The sequence below is a fragment of the Oryza glaberrima genome, chromosome 8 (assembly GCF_000147395.1).
Source record: "Oryza glaberrima chromosome 8, OglaRS2, whole genome shotgun sequence".
Lineage (NCBI taxonomy): Eukaryota > Viridiplantae > Streptophyta > Magnoliopsida > Poales > Poaceae > Oryza > Oryza glaberrima.
This window is the reverse complement of record NC_068333.1, coordinates 21,765,101-21,785,985: the sequence shown is the minus strand read 5'-3', so window position 1 is coordinate 21,785,985 and position 20,885 is coordinate 21,765,101. Positions and strand designations below refer to the sequence as shown.

At 42.2% G+C, this 20,885-nt stretch overlaps 2 protein-coding genes across 2 annotated transcripts; both read right to left on the bottom strand.

Annotated features, from left to right (window-relative positions):
• Positions 1-226: 226 nt before the first annotated feature.
• On the bottom strand, positions 227-6,672 carry LOC127781774 (chloride channel protein CLC-f). The gene is made up of 9 exons (XM_052308801.1): positions 6,154-6,672; positions 3,912-4,314; positions 3,432-3,626; positions 2,575-3,029; positions 2,391-2,495; positions 2,064-2,294; positions 1,732-1,956; positions 1,290-1,522; positions 227-511 (listed from the first exon to the last, which is right to left on the bottom strand). Exons 1-9 carry the CDS (start codon positions 6,484-6,486, stop codon positions 439-441), a joined length of 2,253 nt encoding a protein of 750 aa, XP_052164761.1. The 5' UTR covers positions 6,487-6,672; the 3' UTR covers positions 227-438.
• A 1,788-nt stretch (positions 6,673-8,460) lies between these two features.
• On the bottom strand, positions 8,461-12,402 carry LOC127782787 (uncharacterized). Its single transcript, XM_052310055.1, has 2 exons — positions 11,962-12,402; positions 8,461-11,727 (listed from the first exon to the last, which is right to left on the bottom strand). Exon 2 carries the CDS (start codon positions 11,654-11,656, stop codon positions 8,696-8,698), a length of 2,961 nt encoding a protein of 986 aa, XP_052166015.1. The 5' UTR covers positions 11,657-11,727; positions 11,962-12,402; the 3' UTR covers positions 8,461-8,695.
• Between the last annotated feature and the right edge of the window lie 8,483 nt (positions 12,403-20,885).

Here is a 20,885-nt window from a genome sequence, read left to right as displayed (position 1 = left end):
ACAAATTCAATCTTGAATTCTGGGAGCAAAAAACTGCAGCAAAAAAAAAGGTATTTTATAACTTTACAGGAGTAACTGGTCCGCAGATTTGCATTATCCAGTAATTGACGTGCAGCAGAAGATCGGACAGAAACAATAAACAGTCACCATTTGCAATGCTTTTTTGCGGGACAGACCAAAGTGTACCCAGTATACTGTCATGTCAGAACTTCGAAACAGTCAACGCTAACAAAAGCGAATCACACCATCACCGCTTATATATTTTCTCTGCACAAAAATGTGCATATGTGGCAACTCCAAGAAACTTTACATTTGACGAGGATATTTTTTGAGTGAGGAGGTTTTAAGTTAACCCTAATCATGTTGAAATGTCACTTTATAAATTTGGTATTTCTCTTCACTAAAACGTACAACCAAAACTTCAGCACTTCTTTTTGCTCAGTGGCCATTAACAGCTGACTGCTGGAAATTCTCTCTTTGATAAATGGCTTTCCACCGCTCAAGCTCTTCCCTGCGAAATAATATAAACACCAGAAGTTAGAAATGGGAGGAGAAATTGACCCCTTTCTTTGGGAGGAGGAGGGCCAGTTGCAGACAATTGCTTATACTGTTGTACAATATCAGGTTCTCTAATGCACTGTTATATAGTCGACTGCGTTAGTGCTATATTATCTTATGATGTATGATACAAAAGATAATTGCCAATCTTGTAGGATACAATTGTTTAGCTGATTATTGTGTTTCTAGTGAAGCAATTAATATATGATCACTTATACAAGGCTACTTTGTTTAAGTAATTATTTTTGTAGACCACTGTCTACACCTGAACAGAATGTACAGATGGGACAAGTGCACTGACATTGAGTATGGGAGCCAAAGGAGACAAAAAAGATCAATTAATCTGCTTGGGCATGTTTTTAGATTGTTTAGATCTGGGAAATATGTGCATAGATACAGATCATTGTTTATGTCTAAGCTCTACTGAAATTAGCTAGTCCCGATCACTTATTTGAGTTTGACCTTAAGGAACTTGATCCCAACACAGTTATTAAAGAAATCATGAAGTATCGGAAAGAACAAAAGTTGTGTATATATAGTCCACATCATATAATGGATAAGCTAAGTATTGTGTACCGAGGTGGTAAATTCAAGTGCCATTGGGCAGTTGGGGCCAATTGAGTTATCTAGTTTCCCCAAGGCAATTAGCTGTTCCAATTATTGGTTCACATCCAAAAAGAAGCAGCCACTGCAATTCAATAAATGAAAGAAAAAAATACAAGAAGGATTACCTTAAGCACCACCCTATTGAATCATAATGAAGAAGGCCAAGGACCTTACGTCTTCCATCATTCCTACGGCCAGCCCTCCGTTTTACCACTGGAAGTTGCTTGATACCTTTCACTTCCATGAGCACCTTAGCAGTGCTCAGATCTGTATCTGGAAAGCAGGTCACTAGTCCTCTTTCATTGCCGTGGTACTGAAACCCTCTAGTGAGGCATGATGAAACAAGAGAAGAATTTGCCTGAAACAATTAAAGCATGTAAGTATGTGCATCGCTAATTTCGATATTACTATAAGGGCCTGTTTGGATAGGGGTGTTCAAATTTAAATACTTTGGTTATAAGTTTAACTGCACGTCTGCATCCTATAAAATTCCAGATCCAAAGCATCCCTTAAAACGGCAATTGCTAAATTAAATTATAGGCTTTAAAGGTGTGAGATTTTGCATACATCCAAAGTAGATGAATTTGCCCCATTCCGTGGAGTATCTTCACTTAATTCAGATTCAAATCCTTTACGGCGAATGTCACCAATCGTAACAATTCCTTCAAGAAAATCTTCACTGTCTACTACAAGAACACAATTTTGCTGCTTATCATGCATAAGCCTTGTTGCCTCCTTGATAGTCACTGTAGGTGTAACCTTAATAAATTGCTTTGACATTGCTTGTGATACCTGGAACACTCGTTGTTAGAAAGCTAAATGACCACAAAAATATATCAAATTTACTAAGGATGAACTTGACAAAATAATAAAGAGAATGTAGAAAAGAGGCATGGAACCTTTAAATCATCAAGAAGCATATCCTCATTGTTAATACCATAGCGGTAGGGATCATCGTCTAGAATTGCAAGTTCAACGTCATCTCTGTCTGGTCGTCTCCGGTCTGTCTCATTCCTATCTGTAGGAGGTAATAGTGAAGAATAACCATGCCGAGGAGATGTAGCCTCAAACGCCTCTTTGTTGCCAGACATTACAACAGATGGCACCCATATTGCTAAACCAACAGCTCCCTGTAAATTAAAAATAAGGGTGAGCTTATGTCACAAGGAGTGTGCAAACTTTCATGCTTAGAAGCAAAATAGCAAATATATGGGATGAGACATCACCATCAGAGGCAGTAAAATTCTGTAATCTTTTGTTAGTTCGAATAGTAGTAGTACTGAAGTCAATGGAACTGAGCAGACTGATGCTAGTGTGGCAGCCATTCCCACCTGAATTAAGCAGACAGTCAGTATACTTTGTTTCTATCAAACTTTAGGCTACCTTCCTAGCTCAAAAAAGGAAACTTACTAGTGCATAAGCTTGAGGGTGTGCAACAGCAGTGTTACCCGGGATGGCAGAGTTTATTAGTTCTGCTGCTGAGCCTCCAAATACAGCACCAACAGCAGCACCAATCATCAAGCTTGGAGCATAAAGGCCACCAACAAGACCAGAACCCTTGCAGAGTGCAGTTGCTACAACTTTTGCAGCAGCCAACTGAGCTAAGAGCCAGATTCCAGGGGCTGAGGCACTTTTTCCAGTATGTAAAATTTCATCAACATTGGTGAAGCCCCAGTACAGTATTCCAGGGTACCTTAGAGCTATTAAACCTGCTCCAAGACCCCCTAACGCAGGGCATACTACAGCAGGGAGGCTGAATTTCTTCCTTATCAAGTCAAAAGTCTTTGTGAACCAAACCACCAACTGTCTGAATGCCACACTCACTACCCCACAAAGCATGCCTAGGATAAGGTAGAGTGGTAACTCTGCAGAATATAACATTAGTGATTTAGTTGGTTGCATATTTACCAGTTAGACATATCAACATGAAAACAGTAATAGATACACAGTTCGGCGTTCACGTCACAGATATACCAGAACTTCAAACTATTCAATTGTGAATGGCAAGAAAACAAGATCGGAACAATAAGAAGCTGCTAAAACTAACGTGTTGATGGTAAGGGAACCAACCACAAAACTTCAAAACCATGAGCATATACAAGTGTATAAATGCGTGATGCATATATAAAATAGATTATAAAGGCAGGATATCACGAGTCCTCTGCTATAGTAGTAAGAACAAAAAAAAAATCTACTCAAGTTCAATACCTAACTAAGCAAAATCCACCTTCAGTAATACCAGGTTTGATCAGAATAAGATAAAATACCAGCAGCAGATTTTAGTTCATACGTCGGGACAATAAAAGCTGCCTTCTCCCCTAGCAAAACATTGGACACAGTTGATGATATAACTGATGCCAATATAATCATAGCAGTGGTAAATGGCGGTGAATTCTCTGCTCGAAGTGGCCTCAGTACTGTTTCAATAGCAAAAAAACATCCAGCAACCGCAGCATTAAAACCTAAAGACAAAGCAACACAAGTGTCAGGAGAGAATAAAGAAAAAAGCATTGGCCTGAAGATACTGGATGTTAAAGAGATGAAATTGCAAAGATACGTGGTACAACAAAGATCTATAGTATTGTATTTGTAGTTCCAGTTGCTTGCAGAATTAGTTTATCTTCCTTTTCTTGTTAACTTGTACTAACATCTTATAATGCTAAAAGGCAGTGGGAAACGATTCCAATCTGTTGCAATTCCCAGATGAATGTAAAAAAATCAAACAGATGATGATTATTTAAAATTACCTGAAGCAATCCCAGCAGCTGATCCGGCAGCAACAAGAGCAATTCTCCGTTCCCTATTGTTCTCCATCATTTCAGCACATCCATATGCACAAGATTTACCAATATCAACGCTTGGCCCTTCTGGCCCCAATGAACATCCCGTCCCTAGAGTAATTGCAGCTTGTATTGCTTTGATTGTAGGAAAAATCGCAGCCATGAAATCAACACCTTCCCTTTGAGATGATAATGATTGTTTTATCTGCTCAAATATCTCCAGTAATCCGTGCATCATACCAACAACAACTCCACCAGTCACTGGAATTAACAATATCCTATGCCATGTATCAGCAAGTCTCTGGAGGCGAAGCCAAGCAGCTCCCTCTGTGGGTGTGCCTGCCCATGCCCATTCATGTATGATATGCACCTGAAAAGAATAGTTAGCCACTATTGAACCAGCAGATTGGTATATGAGAAAAGTACAAACAGGAAACTTTTGGTTTAGAAATGATCATCTAAACTTGATTGGATAGCTCCCGCTTAACAGATCTAAGTTATTTCAAGGAAAGAGCCTTTTCTAGTAACTTTAAGAAATGGGGGTTCGATTAATTGCAGTTCAGTCAAAGTAAAATAGGCACATACTGTATTAACCCGGTAGGACTTTTCTGAGTTTCTATCTGATCAATTCAGATCTATGAAGTATTCAGAGAACACAAACAATGCACCAAAATTGCCAGCAAGTAGACATAATCTAGTAAACCTCAGCAGATTATAATACCACGCAAGATTCGTTTTCACCTAAACCCATGCCATAAGAGGAAGACTTTAACTAGCAAAGACCTCATGTTTGTATCAACTATCCCCGTGGCATCAAATTTCACATGAAGAAAATACATTATCATCTCCACGAAACACCCTAAACGGCAGGATAAAGTAAATGTACAGTCCATATTCTCACACGAGAAAATGGACATTTAGCCACGTTCAAAACATGGCTTCGCTAGAATGCCATCCCGAAAACGCGTTTCGCTAAAATGCCAATATGAAACGCGTGCTCACTGCCACTTTGCCATTTTAGCCCTTTTGTGCATTTTCGAAATCATTTTTGCTCCTCCACCGGGCGATGAGACAAAATTGCCCTTCATGTCCTCCGTCGCCGCTGTTGAGGAAGAGGAGCTCGTCCTCGCTGGCCAATCTCCATGTCCACCACAAGCAGCTCACCGTCTTCCTCCCAGACGGCGAGGTGGCCGGCGAGTCTTCCGACATCTTCCTCTCCCTCGACCTCGCCACCTCCGCCGACTACCTCGCCCCGCGGTCGACGACGGTCTCCGACGAGGTCGCTTCACTGCGGTTGACGACGGCGGCTAGGGTTTTGAGGCGGCCCCATGTTCTCGCCGGTGACGGAGGCGAAGGGGCGGCCCATGGCCTTGCCAGTGACGAAGGCGAAGGGGGACGCGGTGGAGAGGCAGCAGCAGCTGCTGGTGAGCCTCGCCGGCAACAGAGGCGGAGGGGGACGCGGTGGAAAGGCAGCAGCAGTTGCTGGCGAGCCTCGCCGGCGATGGAGGCGGAGGGGGACGCGGTGGAGAGGCAGCAGCAGTTGCTGGTGAGATGGAGCGCAAGCCTCCGCCGCCGCGAGGCCTCCTTGACGACCTCGCCTCCGCCTCCGCCTCCGCCTTGTTGGTGCTGTCTGGCGGCGGCGGCCAGGCGGTTCCATCACTCCGCGCACCCGCGCACCCAAATGCCCTCGTCGGCAGCGGCGGTGGGCTCATCCAGCGGCGTTGCCGGCCATCCCGCCCTCGTCGACGGCGGCTACGGAAGGGGAAGGATGGTGGATGGAAGGGCATTTTCGTCTCATTACCCACTGAAGAAGCAAAAATGATTTCGAAAATACACAAAAGGGCCAAAATGGCAATGTGGCGGTGAGCACACGCTTTATATTGGTATTTAGCGAAACACGTTTTCAAGATTGCATTCTAGCGAAACCCTGTTTTGAACGTGGCTAAATGTCCATTTTCTCATTCTCACACAAATCAGACAAGAAATTCCTCCAAAACAAAGTGTACCTACATATTGAAGGGTGCTATATACAGCATTGCGTTTATTCATTGCAACCTAAACTGTCCAGTAGAAATCCCCTGCTCATATATCCCATCCCAAGCAATCACCTTAAAGATATAGATCTCGCAAGAATACCAGACTTTTCCTAGTCTAAGGTAATTAACGTTTTTTTTTCCCGCAACTTTCCCCACGCAGATCTCTCACTTACCCCGCGGTTGAACGCAGCGACGCAGATGCCGGTGGCGAGGCCGAGGAGGCAGCCGACGAGCAGCAGCGCCCACTCGGGCGGCGCGCCGTCCCCGAGCTCGTCGCTGTCCTCGGACCCGGGCTCCCCGCCGCCGCCGCCCCTGGGGGACGCCGCCGCGCCCTCCGCCGCGTGGCGGTGGTGCCGCCCCCGGCTGGACAGCCGGCGGTCCAGGCTCCGCAGCAGCTCGCGCACGCGGCTCCTCCTCGGCGTCGACGGCGAGTCCGGGTCCGCCGACGACGGCAGCGCCCCCGCCCCCGACCGCAGCGGCTCCAGGTCGCTCGCCTGCGCCATCATGCCCGCCGCGTGCGAGCGAGGGGGATCTAGAACCGAGGCGATCGCATCGGAGTAGGGGAAGGGGAGGATCTCGCGGCGGATCTCGCCGGTGGCCTCGATCTCGTCGGCGGTTGGGGGTGGCGATGGCGAGAGGTGAGGTAGGAGAAGGGGAAGGCACGTTCGCGCGTGGCGGTTTTTGCAGATTAGCCCTCGAGAGAGTTTGTAGTTGCAATTGGTGGGTGGGAGGTTTGGTTGGGCCGGGTTGCACTTGGGCCTAGTGGACACCTGCCAGGTCCATTCACTATGGTTGGCTTAGGTTGGCATAAAACCACTTGAACATGTTCTTTTTTTTTTCACCATTAATCACTTGAAGTTTGATATTCACCTCACAAGCTATTTTGTCGCAAATACCCACTACCCTACTTAGTTTTTTTTTTTCAAAACTCACCCTAGTATGCACATGCTTAAATCCAATCAACATTTCGTAAATTGTGAGCTATCAATGTGGTCGCTACCAAATTAAATACTTCTACAAGTATAGTCTCGATGTATTTTTGGAGATTCCACGAGTAGAATTGCCAATGAAAATTTAAATATCGCACTGAGTTTCTCTATATAAAAAGAAAATCAATGAAACATGAAAAGTAAGTCTAATACAAGTACTTGGATAAGATGACTAAGGTAGTTTAGCCTATGGTGGCTCTACATTAGTGAAAATAAGATGAGGTTAAGCATGTGCCAATGGGGTGGTCTTTGCAATAAAACTAAATAGGGGTGGGCATTTGCAACAAACTTACCTATGTGGTGGAATGTAAAACTTCAGACAACTTATGGGTGTTTTTTTTATGGCTTTGGAAATTGGATTGCAGAGGGAAAATATCGATATTGTGCTTGGATTAGCTTCCTATAAAAATTTTTTAAATGAAATTTAGTTTTTACGAATAATTTTGTGCTTGTTTACTTACCTTCTTAGCAATCATGAAAATAAACCTATGCACTAAAGTGGCGAAGAAATCATAAAATCGAATTTCAAATTTTAAATCAACGATGGTATTTGTTTCCTGTGTCATGACGAAACAGTTTGGATGTTTTGCAATATTTTCTGTTTTACCTGTCCCACATTATTGCTTGGAGTATTTGCTTAGCACGTCATAATTTCAGTGGAGAATCCACATAAACATTGGTGGTCATTGTTGCGATAAAAAGGCGTAATATTTCACTATTTCAGCATGTCGTCCTGTCACTATTCACTAGACGCATTAAGCTAGAAAGGAGCTTTTTTTTTTCTTTCTGTGGTTGCAAACCAAGCGTGAAGCAAAAACTGAAGCATTTTGACCAAGAAAAAGATGTTTCACTGCTTTCAGTGATCAGTCAAAGCATTGCTTTCCCAGGAAAAAGGATGAATTGTTCGGTGAAATGTCACTGAAAAAGATCCCTGGGGTGCTCATCAGACGTTACCATTTTTCCTGACAATCTTGCCTCAAAAGATGAATCAGGAAGCAAGGTTGTTCATTTGATGTAATTGTAGCCATACATACAAGGAAAATCTACTCAAACATGGAATTTATGGACTTATATTTCAGGCCCAGATTAGACCATGAATGCAGGATTATGTACATATCTTTCATCCAACAGATGAGATTAGTCTTCACTCACCTGGACAGGTTACTGGACACTGTTCTATGCTGAATCTTGAAAGCTTGAAAATATTAGTATATACTGCTGCATCAAGCGTATGACTGATAATAAGTATACTCATATGGAGAATCCTGACAAACAAAAAACATTTACCAGTCATGCAGATTAGATTAGTCAATAGGTGCAGGTTCTCAGAAAGCATGAACAGCTTGAGAACATCTTCTGCTTATCAGCTAGAGACAATGCTTCGTCTAAATGAACTGATTCAGTGAACATTCTTCACCAAAGTTACTATCTTGATGAAATAAAGCCATTTCCCTTTCTGAAAGTTGAATCCAGAAAACTCAACAGTAAAGAGATTAAAAGTTTTATGAAATAGTAACTGAACTGTACTGTACATAGCGACTCAAGTTACATTCATATGGCACCGTGAAGCTTTTGGCTATCATATGACCATCACTAACAAAACTTGTTGGCGTCACAGATTCAGAAATGCCGAGACATGAAAACTTCTGATCACCCTCTATAAGACAGTAACAAAGGAATACACATCAGTACATTGCAGCAACTCACAAGGGTTTCAGATATGATCTCAAATCTTACTCCTGTATCTGACCAGCTTTGCCAATGTCTCTTGAGCAGCCAGTGTATGGGCATGACCATGGCCAAGCATAACAGTCCGGATGCTAATGCAAGTCCTGCACAATTCTTCGCCGGTGTCAAACAGCCCACCTCGGAGCAACAGCTTCGCCCTCGTCTCGAGCAGTGTCGCTTTGAGCAGCGTCACTTCCTGCCAGACAAACTCGTCGACACGGTGATTCGGTTGCAGCTTCTTCCTCCAGCAAAGCGACCCACGGTTCAGGTCCTGGATCCGCGATGCGTAAGACTTCTCCACCTCCTCAAGGACATTGGTGCACACCTTGAGCAGTTCTAAAGCCGAGCCGCACCGTGAGAATGTCATGAAGGAGTCAATTGCCAAGGGAAGTGCCGTCTTCCTTATGAAATGCACCATGTCGACTGCCTTGAGCTGAACAGAAGGTGGTTCAGACTTGAAACCAAACACAAGGAATGCACTAGCCCATAAGTGGTCCGAGTACACTGAGGGGTTACCAGCCCTCATTACGCCGTTCACTGCTGCAGTTGTTGGTGCCAAACCTCCCCTAATCTTGCCAAAGAGCTGTGTTATTGGGTGGAACTGGATCCAGCAGCCAGGATGACGAGTTGCCTTTCTTGCCAGCCCAAGCTTGACAAGTAAGAGTGCTGACTCCACCTCAGCTTTTCGACCATGTGGAGCTAGAAAGCAATGTGTGCCGCATAGAAATGCAGTCTTCAGGGATTCACCCAACAGGTGCATACTGCCTTTCATTGGTAGCTTGCTCGCTGTTGCAGCTAATAGCGTAGACGACACAGGAGCAGGAGCTAACCAAGAACCAGCGATAATCATCTTTGAGGTAAGGCTTCCTCCTTTTGCTCGGTCCATCAATGCAAAACAAAAGACCAGGACCTTTATTAGGAAAGAATTGTTACGACAGAAGCCATCGTCATTGGCACCAAGTGGGAACAAACTCTCATTCAGTGATATTCTCTCGACAGCCTCAAACAGAGTGGAAGGTGTAATCATGAGCTCAGACAGCAGTGAACCAACGATCCACAGGCCAAAGCTCAACCGACCTAACCGCTCGTCAAGCTTCCTAAGAACTTCCATTTCCTCAGGCGGATAGTCATTCTTCTGCTTCCCCTTTATCAATATCATGGCATCATTGTATGAGAGCTGTGGCAGTTGCATCGGTTCAAGGTTAATCACACGTGGTAAACGTGTGGTCACAATGACATGTGTCGCTCCAGTGTTCCTAGGGATGAAGTCATGGAGATCCTTACCTTCCCACCAATCCCTCTCACTCTCAAGGTTATCAATGACAAGCAAGTACGGCACGTCGCGGAACAGCTCCCGCTTCACCCTCTGAAAAGCATCAAACTCCTGCTCCTCAAAGCTCCTGATCCTACCTCTCTCCTTCTCAGCCTCTGCACTGATGTCCAATCCCAAATTCATGGATAAATTGAGTATGTTTTGCCTCAAATACCGAGCTTCACCTCCAATCCACAGGACCATCTTGTACCGCTGTGAATACCGGTAAGCAAATTCCAATGCCAGTTCAGTCTTGCCAATTCCTGAAGAACCAGTGATGCAGAGCACACTGGCACTGCCATATCCTTTGCTGTTGCACCGAAACCTTGACCTCCTGTGCTTTGATCTCTGCTTCTGAAGATTTCTCCCTTTACCCGATGATAACTCTATAACTGGATCAATCCAGGCCTCCAATGTCGGCTCCTTGCACTTGCGCATCTCCAAACTGATATACCTGGCATTCGATGTCCTCACTGTGTCACTCTCCTCATCAGCAAACCCATCAGACACACCACTCGATCTGTCATTCGCAGCGGAACCCCTCGGGCAATCAACCTCTTGGATATCCACCGTGGAACCGAAGAACATTCCTTCAATTTCACTTAGCTCCTTCTCCCTTCCAACAAAATGCCGGTTCCGCGGAAAAGGCATTCCTTCAGGCCCTTCACTCTCCTTCTCAGCAATGCTCTTCCTGCCAAGCTTGGACCGCAGCAAGGTGACCGTCTTGGACACGCAGCTTCTCCAATTGGTCTCATTCGCCTCAAGCTTAAACTCATGGCACCGCATCAATCCTTCGAACGCTTCCTTCCCCTCCTTATCTTCCAATTTGCCATCGAAAAGCCCCGCGATCTCCGGTGGCTCGGTGTCGAACAGTATGGGCACCAGGTTCTTCTTCTGAGCAAAGAACCTGATCTCCTCGAGGCTGAACGGATTGAGGAAACTTGACATGGTGACGACTATGACGCCGAATGCGACGGAGCAGATGATCCGGTCGGCGATCTCATGGCTCTGCGTGTCGGAGTACTTGGCCCGGTCGGCGACGAAGGAGGCGATGCCCTGCAGCTCGAGCTCCGACTTGAGCCACTTGCAGAACCGGCCGAGGCTGCCATTGCCGTGGTAGCCGATGTACACGTCGCAGCTCCGGAGCTTGGCGTTCGACGACGGCGACGCCACGGAGCCGCGGGTGAAGGACACCCGCGGCACGGGGAACGAGAACGACACGCGCGGCTGCACGCCGCCGCCGCAGTCGGAGACCTTGGTGGCCGGGTCGATGCCGCCGGAGTCGTAGCGCTCGGACGGCGGCGTCCGCGACGCGCTCGGCGCATCGGTGTCCTCCGAGTTGGAGTAGGACGCCGGCGGCGACGGCGCCGCCGCTTCCTGCGGTGGCGGCGGCGCCGCAGCGGGAGTCGGGGGCTCGAGGACTCGAGGCGAGATGTACGGCGACTGCAGCGCCGACACGAACGCGGAGGACGGCGGCGACGGCGAGTAGAGGTGCGGGGTGATGGAGATGGCCGGCGAGATGGGGTTTGACCGGTCGGAGCTGCTGCTGAATCCGCCATTGGTGCGGATGGTGAGCGACTTGGTGGTGGCAATGGGGATATCCTTGGGCACATCAAGAAAGCTCCCAGCCTCCTTCTCTTCCTCCATGGCTACCACCAAATCACAAAGCTTGGCAAGCAATCTCCAATGCACTGCATGATCTTGTGCTCCTCATGTTCCTATCAAAAGATTTGGGGGAGAAAGGGAAACAAAACAACAGATTTTTGTCACAAAATCGATGAAAGAGAGCAAATGGAGACATGGAGTAATCACATCTGATTAAAAAAAAAAACAAAGAACACAAAGAACTGTTCTAATAACCTGCAGATTCTCTGATTGATTCTCAACTTGATTCCATTTGCATCCAAAAAAATGTGTAAAGAAAGAAGTTTCAAGAGAGAAAAAAAACTTACTGGTAAGGTATCCTTCAGGAATCCAATGCCACAGAAAAACCACTGATAATATCAATTGTTTTCTGCAGAAATGCAGAACCACTTGCTGATGAGGGGCTTTAGCTTCAAGAACCAAGAAAAAAAATGGCAAGGAGAGACTGGAGCCGGATTTGGAATTTAAAAAAGAGGCCAGCTTTTCCCACTCAAGCCATTGAATGGGACGGGTATAACTATAACTATCCCACCTCCTGTGATCTTTGTCCTAGGAGGAGGAAATGAAGGGTGGAGGCCCCTTCATGACAAGCAAAGTACAGGTTCAGTTTAAGGGCCCTCTTCCTCCCTTCATATGACCACCACAAACCCTAAAAATAAATAAATGTGTGAGTGTGGCATCAAAAGGAGCAAGTGAATGTGGAGCTACTACTAGTGCTAGTGCTAGTGGCACACAACTGCAAGGTGAAGTGATGAAGAAGACCAGCACCATTTCCAATGGTGAGATGCAAGCCAAGGCCAAAAACCAACCCACCAAACAGTACAGCTCAACTGCAGCAGCAATGCCAAAGCAGGTGGAAAAAAATAAACTATATAAAACACTTTTATTAGGAAAATTTTTATATATGTGTTCTTACCTGTTTAAAGGTTATAGCTGAAAAAATAAACTATAATAGAAAACCTTAAAATTAGCTCTAAATGTAAGTTTAAAATTTAAATTTTGATCGTGGCTGATAAGACAACGTGAAGACAATAAGAGTTTTTCTTCATGTCCATTTGAGTCCAATATTCCGTTTAAGTCTCATCTTAAGATGTACCTCCTTTGTCCAAAATGATTTAAATTCTAAAGATAAATCTAGACAATTTAAATCTTTTTGGACGGGAGAAGTATGCACATTATACTTTGTGCACATCCTGATAGGAGTGTTGTTGCATGCCACTATAATTGATGCATGCTCCCTATATTAGGAGTATTCACCATGTAGGAGTAGATTCAGCAAAGCAAAGGGTGATTCACATCTGAAACAGTGCTTTCAAAGTGGGGGTTTGGTGATAAAATAGGCTAGTAAGACCTTGTTTTATGTGCATTGGAGGGTGATGACCACACACTGTGTAACTATTTTACAGTGCCCCAAGCTTAGGTAGCAACTTAAATAATGGTGGCAATGCATTAGCCTTTGGGTAAAAACCCTAAGCACCAGTGGGACAGCATCACAGCATGCAATGTGCAGGGATTAGGGATAGGAAGAGGATGATAGGGAAGGAGATCTTGATCTTGCAGAAGAGGACATGGAATAGTGCTACTGTGCTAGTGAGAGAGAGGGGCAGCCATGGCATGGCCTCACCTTGTTTTGGCCTAGAAATCTGGACCCAAGGGAGAGAAACCAAAGACCAGTCCAACTGCTGCTGCAGTAAGCTCTGCACTTGCAATCAAATGCTACTATCGCTCCACACAGTTCAGCAGTTCATCCCCACAAACACAAAAGCCTTGTTGGTTCGTCTAATAAGCTAAAGTAAATATTAAAATTTGATTTTTGGAACTTAATATTAAAATTGATTTTAACATATTTTTAACATAGTTTCTTTCAGGATTAACTTTCAAATTACTAAGAACAAATATATAAAAGTTTTATTTATAAATTAATGTTTATACTCTAATAAGTCGTTTTGGTTTGTTAGGTAATAGGAGTAACCGATGAGGCTTAGGCCCTGTTTAGTTCCCAAAAACTTTTCCTAAAAACATATGCATGGAGCATTAAAATATAGATTAAAAAACTAATTGCACCGTTAGGGAGGAAATCACGAGACGAATCTTTTGAGCCTAATTAGTCCATGATTAGCCATAAATGTTATAGTAACCCACATATACTAATGATAGATTAATTAAGCCCAAAAGATTCATCTCACGGTTTATAGACGAGTTATGAAATTAGTTTTTTCATTCGTATCCGAAAATAATTTCCGATATACATCCAAAATTTTTTTATTTCACCGACTAAACAAACCCTAAACTCTCTCTCTAGCACATGTTGCATAGCAGACGTGGCAGAGCGGCAGGTGATGGGGTTGAGACATTTATGATTTGATTCTATCCTGCCCTTTCCTGTTGACCAAATGGGTGATACCCTAAAGGTCATGGATCCGGTCCTAAAGGTTTTCTCTTTCTTCCGGTGGCACAGTAGATTGTTGCAATTAGCGGGAATGTTTTTAGTCATTTGAAACTTTGGGGAAAACATTTTGAGCTTTTCGTTTTTCAAATTTCCTAGTACTAGTAGTACCATGTAGTAGTACCATGGGACGGAGGAAGTGCTACATATCTGCTATATGCTATTCGTCCCAAAAACCAACATAGTACCGGATATAAGATATTCCAGTACTACCAATTTAAACATATATATGTCCAGATTCATCGTACTATAATTATAGATTCGTTTTTTAAGAGACGGTGGAGTATACCTCTTGTTTGTCTCTCCACAGACATCGTTAATTCTTTTTTCTTTTTTTTTCGAGGACATCATTAACTCTAACCAGCTGTTAGTGCATCCCAATCCTCCATGTCAGCTATTATCCATAGCATTAAATACATTATCACATAAATAAAAATATAATGTAGTAAGAGAGTTAATAAAGAGAGATAAAAAAATAAAAAAATTATTTCTCGTGCAAGAAACCATCTCTACACCAGAACCAAAAATGAAAACATGAGAATAGGTGGATAAAATGAGAGAGTAGGGAGATGATTGGATGAGAATTTAATTTGAAGAAACCATTTATTGTATATATAGTTCTATGTATAGTGTCTGTATGACTAGCAAATATGAAGACTATTTTGATAATTTCTGGGTTAGGAATGGCCTTAGTTTGCAGTGGTACAAAACGAGTACAAAACACTTTGGTTCTATCATCCACATAAAGGCACTGGACCCATCAATTATCCACCAAATATCAAAAACCAATTATCTTATATACCAATTGTTAATTACAAATTAACAACCAAAACACACTAATGTCCAATTTTCACATGCTTGGCTTTATAAATTAGTAAGAATGCAAGATGTAATTAGCAATAAGAATAATAATTAAGATTGATTTAACGAATGATGCCATACGTCGGCCCCGAACGACCACTAGTGTCCAACTAACATCAGAACCATTCTTGAGCATGATGATTTAAATGAAGACTGTAATTTAAACTTTTGCTATAGTCTTATGCTATACCTCCGTTTCAATATATAAGACGGATCTTATCTTTTGGATATTACGTTTCGTCATTCATTTTATTTTAAAAAATATGTAATTGTTGTTTATTTTGTTGTGGCTTATTTTATTATTAAAGACATTTTAAGTATAATTTATATTTATATATTTACACTATTTTTTTAATAAGACGAATGGTAAAACGTTAGGTTCAAAAGTCACTAACATCTTTTTTTTAACAACGGAGTAATTACATTAGCGACTTCGATATAATTAAATCCATTGTTCGCCTCTTTATTCCTCAAATAATGTACCATTCATGCTGCCATGCACAAACACTCAAATCTGTACGTATAGACCACAGGTTTTTGAATTTTGGTGTACTTTGTTTCTTCTTGAAACATACGGAAGGATCGTTAATCCATCTTTTGATCAGTAAACAGTACAAACGGTACAGCCAACCAAGCACAGCCAGGAAATTAAACTGCCTGTTAACTGGATGAATTCATGGAGATGTTTCTGTACGTCTTGCAGTATAAATGATCATTCAATTCTAAAGTGTTTTGAAATTATAGGCCCTGTTTGGAAGATTAGCCCATGGCTAATTTTGAGAGCTAATGTTTAGTCATGAATTGGTAGGCTAAACATTAGCCTAAGGTGGCATGTTTGGATCCATGGGCTAATTCAAGGCTAAAATGTAGAGAGAGAGAGAGTAGAAAGAGAGGTGAGAGAAGGAGAGAGGGCTACCTTTTTATGGTCCCTGTGCAAAATTAGTCCCATTAGCACCCCTTGGAGGGGCTAATGTTTTGAGGGGGGCTAATTCACTTAAGCCAAAAATTAGCCTACATGTTTGGATTCTTGAGAGCTAATTCATGGCTAAAAAGCGGGGACTAATGTTTAGCCCATAGAACCAAACAGGGTTATAGTTAGCAGGAGCACTTTTTAAGCTCTAGGAAAAGAAAAACAACGGCTCACAACTCACCAGCTCCAATGATAGCTGAGATGGCATGCACTTTATCCCAAAACACGGTGATTAGTTGGGTGCTCCTCTTTAATATTTTTCATGTGAACAGTGCGTCCGGCCGTTCCAAGTTTCCAACTGGTTAATTATATTAAATTTCGGCCAGATCATATCAAGCAAGAGCATTTTTCTAGGATAATATATATGCAAAATGAAATTCTGCTAGCCTCTTCTGCATCAAGCAAGAGTTGAAAGGATAAAACTGCATTTTTTTTCATCGGTAAAGTGAACAATATGTCGATGAATACCAAGCTTATATGCGCCTGATTGTTGAAACGAAGCATTTGCTACATGCTTCGAAAAAAAATATTCTCTAAAAAAATGTCCTAATGCATTGCTTAGACCACTTGTTTTAAATTATTTATTAAGTTTATTTATCAAAATATTTAATTTATTTTTCTGGGTCGATAAAAATAACATCCAAAATCTTATTAAGAAAGAGGTGAAAATTTAATTCATCCATATAATTAAATAGATATTTCACCGCAAAAATCAATTCACGCCGTGTTTAGTTACAAAGTTTTTCTTCAAACTTCCAACTTTTCCATCACATCAAAACTTTCCTACACACACAAACTTCCAACTTTTCCGTCACATCGTTCCAATTTCAACCAAACTTTTAATTTTGATGTGAACTAAACACAGCCTCAATAATCCATTTCAAAACAGAGCCTCTGAACCAAAAAAAAAAACATCCATTTCAAAACAGAGCCTCTGAACCAAAAACCAGATATACCATAATTGCAGTTTTCAGATGTCACGGCTGGTTAGCTGTTGCTAGAAGAGTATGGGAGCACACACACACCAGGTGTATGGGCCCATGCCGTCATTAGGAGAAGGTATATGGAATCTGCTACATGGACCAATTATATGTTCAGTCCAAGAGAGTAGGCACTGGCTAGTTGGTATATAATTTTGAGGATCAGAATCCAGACATGATGGCCATAGAAATCAGGATCTGGGTCTCCTGCTTTCAATGTGTGATCCAATTGGCCCTCCCTGCACAAGTTGAAGAGAGTGTCAATTCTAATTGGAGCTGTGGGAATTGATTCATAATTGCAAAGGAAAAGAGCTCCTGATTAGCAGAGTTATTATAAAGACTCTCATATGGCTGGCTTAACATACATATTTAGACATATATAACTTGAAAGTATGTAGTACGGAGTAGTACCTGTATCTAATTAAAATGTAGAAAGTGTGTAAACTTGTGTATGGTGATGCTAATTTGTGCAAAACAAATAGTACTGGTATGTGGTATCACAGGTTCAGGAACTACTCTAGATTTACCTCAAAACTGTTTAGATTTACCATTCTTCAACTGACAATGCATTCTGAAGTTTAACAAACTAAAAAGCCATTGGATTTACTCCTGTGAAACATACCCGATGGCAGCTAGCGGAAGCATTACAAAATTTCAGCAAATATAATCTGCTTCCATGTTCCTCATCACACTGGAGAAAGAGCACCTCTTGTGTCCAATGGAAGGTCCAATCAATCCAATCCATCCATCATGCCATTTGAGAAACACACTCAGGTGACACCCTGATCCAACACTAGTCTACCACCTACTCCATGGAATGCCTCTCCTAATCCAACACTAGTCTATCCATATCTAAACACCCCTACCACCAACAACAAAAGCCAACTCAAGCAAAAATGAAGTAGAGGTAGTAGTACTAGCATAGGAACTACTAAAGGCAAGTTCAGCTCTTGCCTTTTGCTTTGCATGAGTAACCTGAAAGCCTGAAACTTTGTTTCAGGTCCAGTCACTTGGATTGGTTCCAACTCCCCATCTATCAACCCATCACTTTCTTTATGCACACTATGACCACTGATCTGCATTTAGCACAGTCTTAACTCCTCCTAACATCAACTATCTCAGGTTAACAACAAAAAGTATTTAACATAGTACTACCATGGACATTTCGGGTGCAAAGAGCAGTGTAAGGTGATGATGATGATGATGATGATGATGATGCAGAGAACAGGCTGTGCGGTATTGCAGAATTACCAACTGACAACAGCTTTGCTTCAGCATTGCAACCAACTGAGAGCAGCATCGCAGAATTACCGGGGATCATGGCGTCTGAATGTGCGGTGCCTCGCCTGAATCATGCTGTAGAAAGAGAGCAAGAGAGAGCAGTGATGTCCTGGACCGTAGCATCATCATCATCAGTGCCCATTGCCATCCCATGTCGTGTGGTTTGTTTTTCGTTTCTTTGTCGGGTGATAGTTTGTAAAGTTGCTGTCACAATGTCACTCTTCTTCAATCTTAATACAAAAGATGCACAATACTTCTGTGCATTCTCAAAAAAATCCCATGTCGTGTACTCGTGTGGTTTGGCATCGCGCTGCTTCTGAAACTGTTGCAGATGTGGATAATGGATGTGGAGCCCAATCAATTGGCAAAGAGCTGATTATGTGTTAAATGGCTTAGTAACGAATTATTATTATTATTATTATTATGTATAAAATATTTATATATGTGTCCTTGGCAACTTACAAATTAATACTGAAAAAACTACGGGCCTATTTAGATTGACGACGTTTTCAATCATACAATTATTTAATAAAATTGATAATTATATGGCTACGTTTAGTTTGTTAGGCAATGTGTATAGAATTTTGACAACATTATTAAGCCAATCCTACCAAAATTTTGACAATACTATCAATTTATCAAAATTTTGGCATCATCAAATTTTGATAATGCTCATTTTGGCACCAATCCGAACAGATCCTACATTGAAAATACTTTAGCTTGAAAATTAATTTTTGAAATTTAAATTTTGACAGTCGTAGGACAAACAATAAGGCTACACTGGACGGGTTTCATTTCCATCTTCTCGCCCCTCGCATCGAACTGCCGTTTTCTCAATTATACGGAAGACGCGCACATGCCACCACGCATGCACAAAAGCATGTACCGCGATTTTGATGGGAGCGCTAGCCATGGATTCCAATTTCATACCCACACAAACAGTTTTTTTTTCAGCTGAGATCCAAAGAGGATAATTGTACTGTACTACTCTCTATTTGCATCCGTAGACCGTAGTAGTCTTTCAAACTCAAAAGTTCCCACATGAAAGTGGGGTTTATGATGGGAGGTGCATCAGGCAAGATGATCGGTGCATCGGGCTGGAGATTTGAAGTCCTCTTGTACTGTTTGTACTCTTGTATGCACGGATCGGCGCGGATTCAATTCTTGCAGGGGGGGGGGGGGGGGGGGGGGGCATTTGTACAGCGTTCGCCTCTCGTTCCATTGATTGCTCTTCTTCCTAGCCATTGTTGGGCTGCAGCCTTATGGGCCTGACCTGACTGATGCAACAATCTCAGTATATGGGCTGAAAGTTATACTGAAAGTTCAAGAAAGATGTTGTGACCTAATCCTCACAAAAAACAGATCCAATACTAAGGATAAATTTGTATTGTATGTCTTCAGAATCATCCCTGGAATTATGTTTATTTTAAGATAAAGGGAGTATCTATCGCTTATATAGCAACTGGAATTCATCTCAAAATCAATATGAAAGGAAGAAAATAGAAAATTACTAGAAAACAGCAAGTGAAAAAAAAGGCACTTTTAGAATTCCAGCCTCTCCTCTAATTAAACACGCATCAAGCTCTAATATAGTAGTTCTAGAGTTTAAAATTTTGGTTTGGCCCTTTCTATCGCGGGGTACTAATAGAACTGAAATTTTGGAATATTTTGGTCCAACATAATTTGGATTCAAACAAAATTTGGTCTAGCAATTTCAGGTCAAATAGTTTAACCACGGGAGCAGGGCGGGCTGAAATTCCATTCCGGAATTTTGAACCCTGAGTAGTACAATTGATGCTATACTGACCTTTTCAGAAAATGGAATGAGCATCCCTACTGCAACTAGTACATTCGTATAGATATATAAACTCAAATCATTCAAACGATCCATGCATTACTAGCACAGCACATTCAAACAATCATTTGCAGTAATTGAGAAGTGGATTAGGAAGCATCTTGAACAACTAAATTTGCCTCGGAATGCGCTAAAGAGAGGCTGCTCTATTTGAGGAGGCTGTTGTCTCGGATGTTAATTTACTTCTGGTTGTCCATACATCCGTGGCCAGCAAAATGGCTCGGTAGTTTAGGATATTGCTTAGGCAATGGATTGCAAAATTATAATCTCCGAGTGTTGCCTGCTTTTGTCATCTCCTGCTTAGAACCTCGAGCTGCTTGTCACGGCATTTCGTGAACCGTGGGATTTGTCGTCGTTTTGACGAGCAAATCAAAAACTTGGTGCAATCTTTTGTGATTAGTTCACTGCACAGCAGCAGCAGAAGAATTCCTAGCCTATCGATTAGGCCTGTTCTGAAATTGTGATGGATGGAATTCAGAAATTCTGAACGTATTGTGAGAGAAGTACAGGGTACAAACGTTATAAAAGTCTAAAAACTGCTACGCCAAATTGACTTGTGCGAGCACACCTTTAAAATACATTTACCTTCTAATTAAAAAGGCTGTCCAGTATTGAACTGGGACGATAACTTATTCTTCTCATACCAAAACCAAAACTCCTATCAATACTGAAAATTTCTTGTGTGTTTTTTAAATTTTTGCTTTATTCTTTCTATGTCTCTGAGTTTTGACTTATTCCATAGATATCCACGAGTCTGTGTTTTTCCTCTATATGCATTTGGTGGACAGTTAGACTTTTTTTTTTAAAAAAAAATGACCATATTATCCCTCGCCAGTACA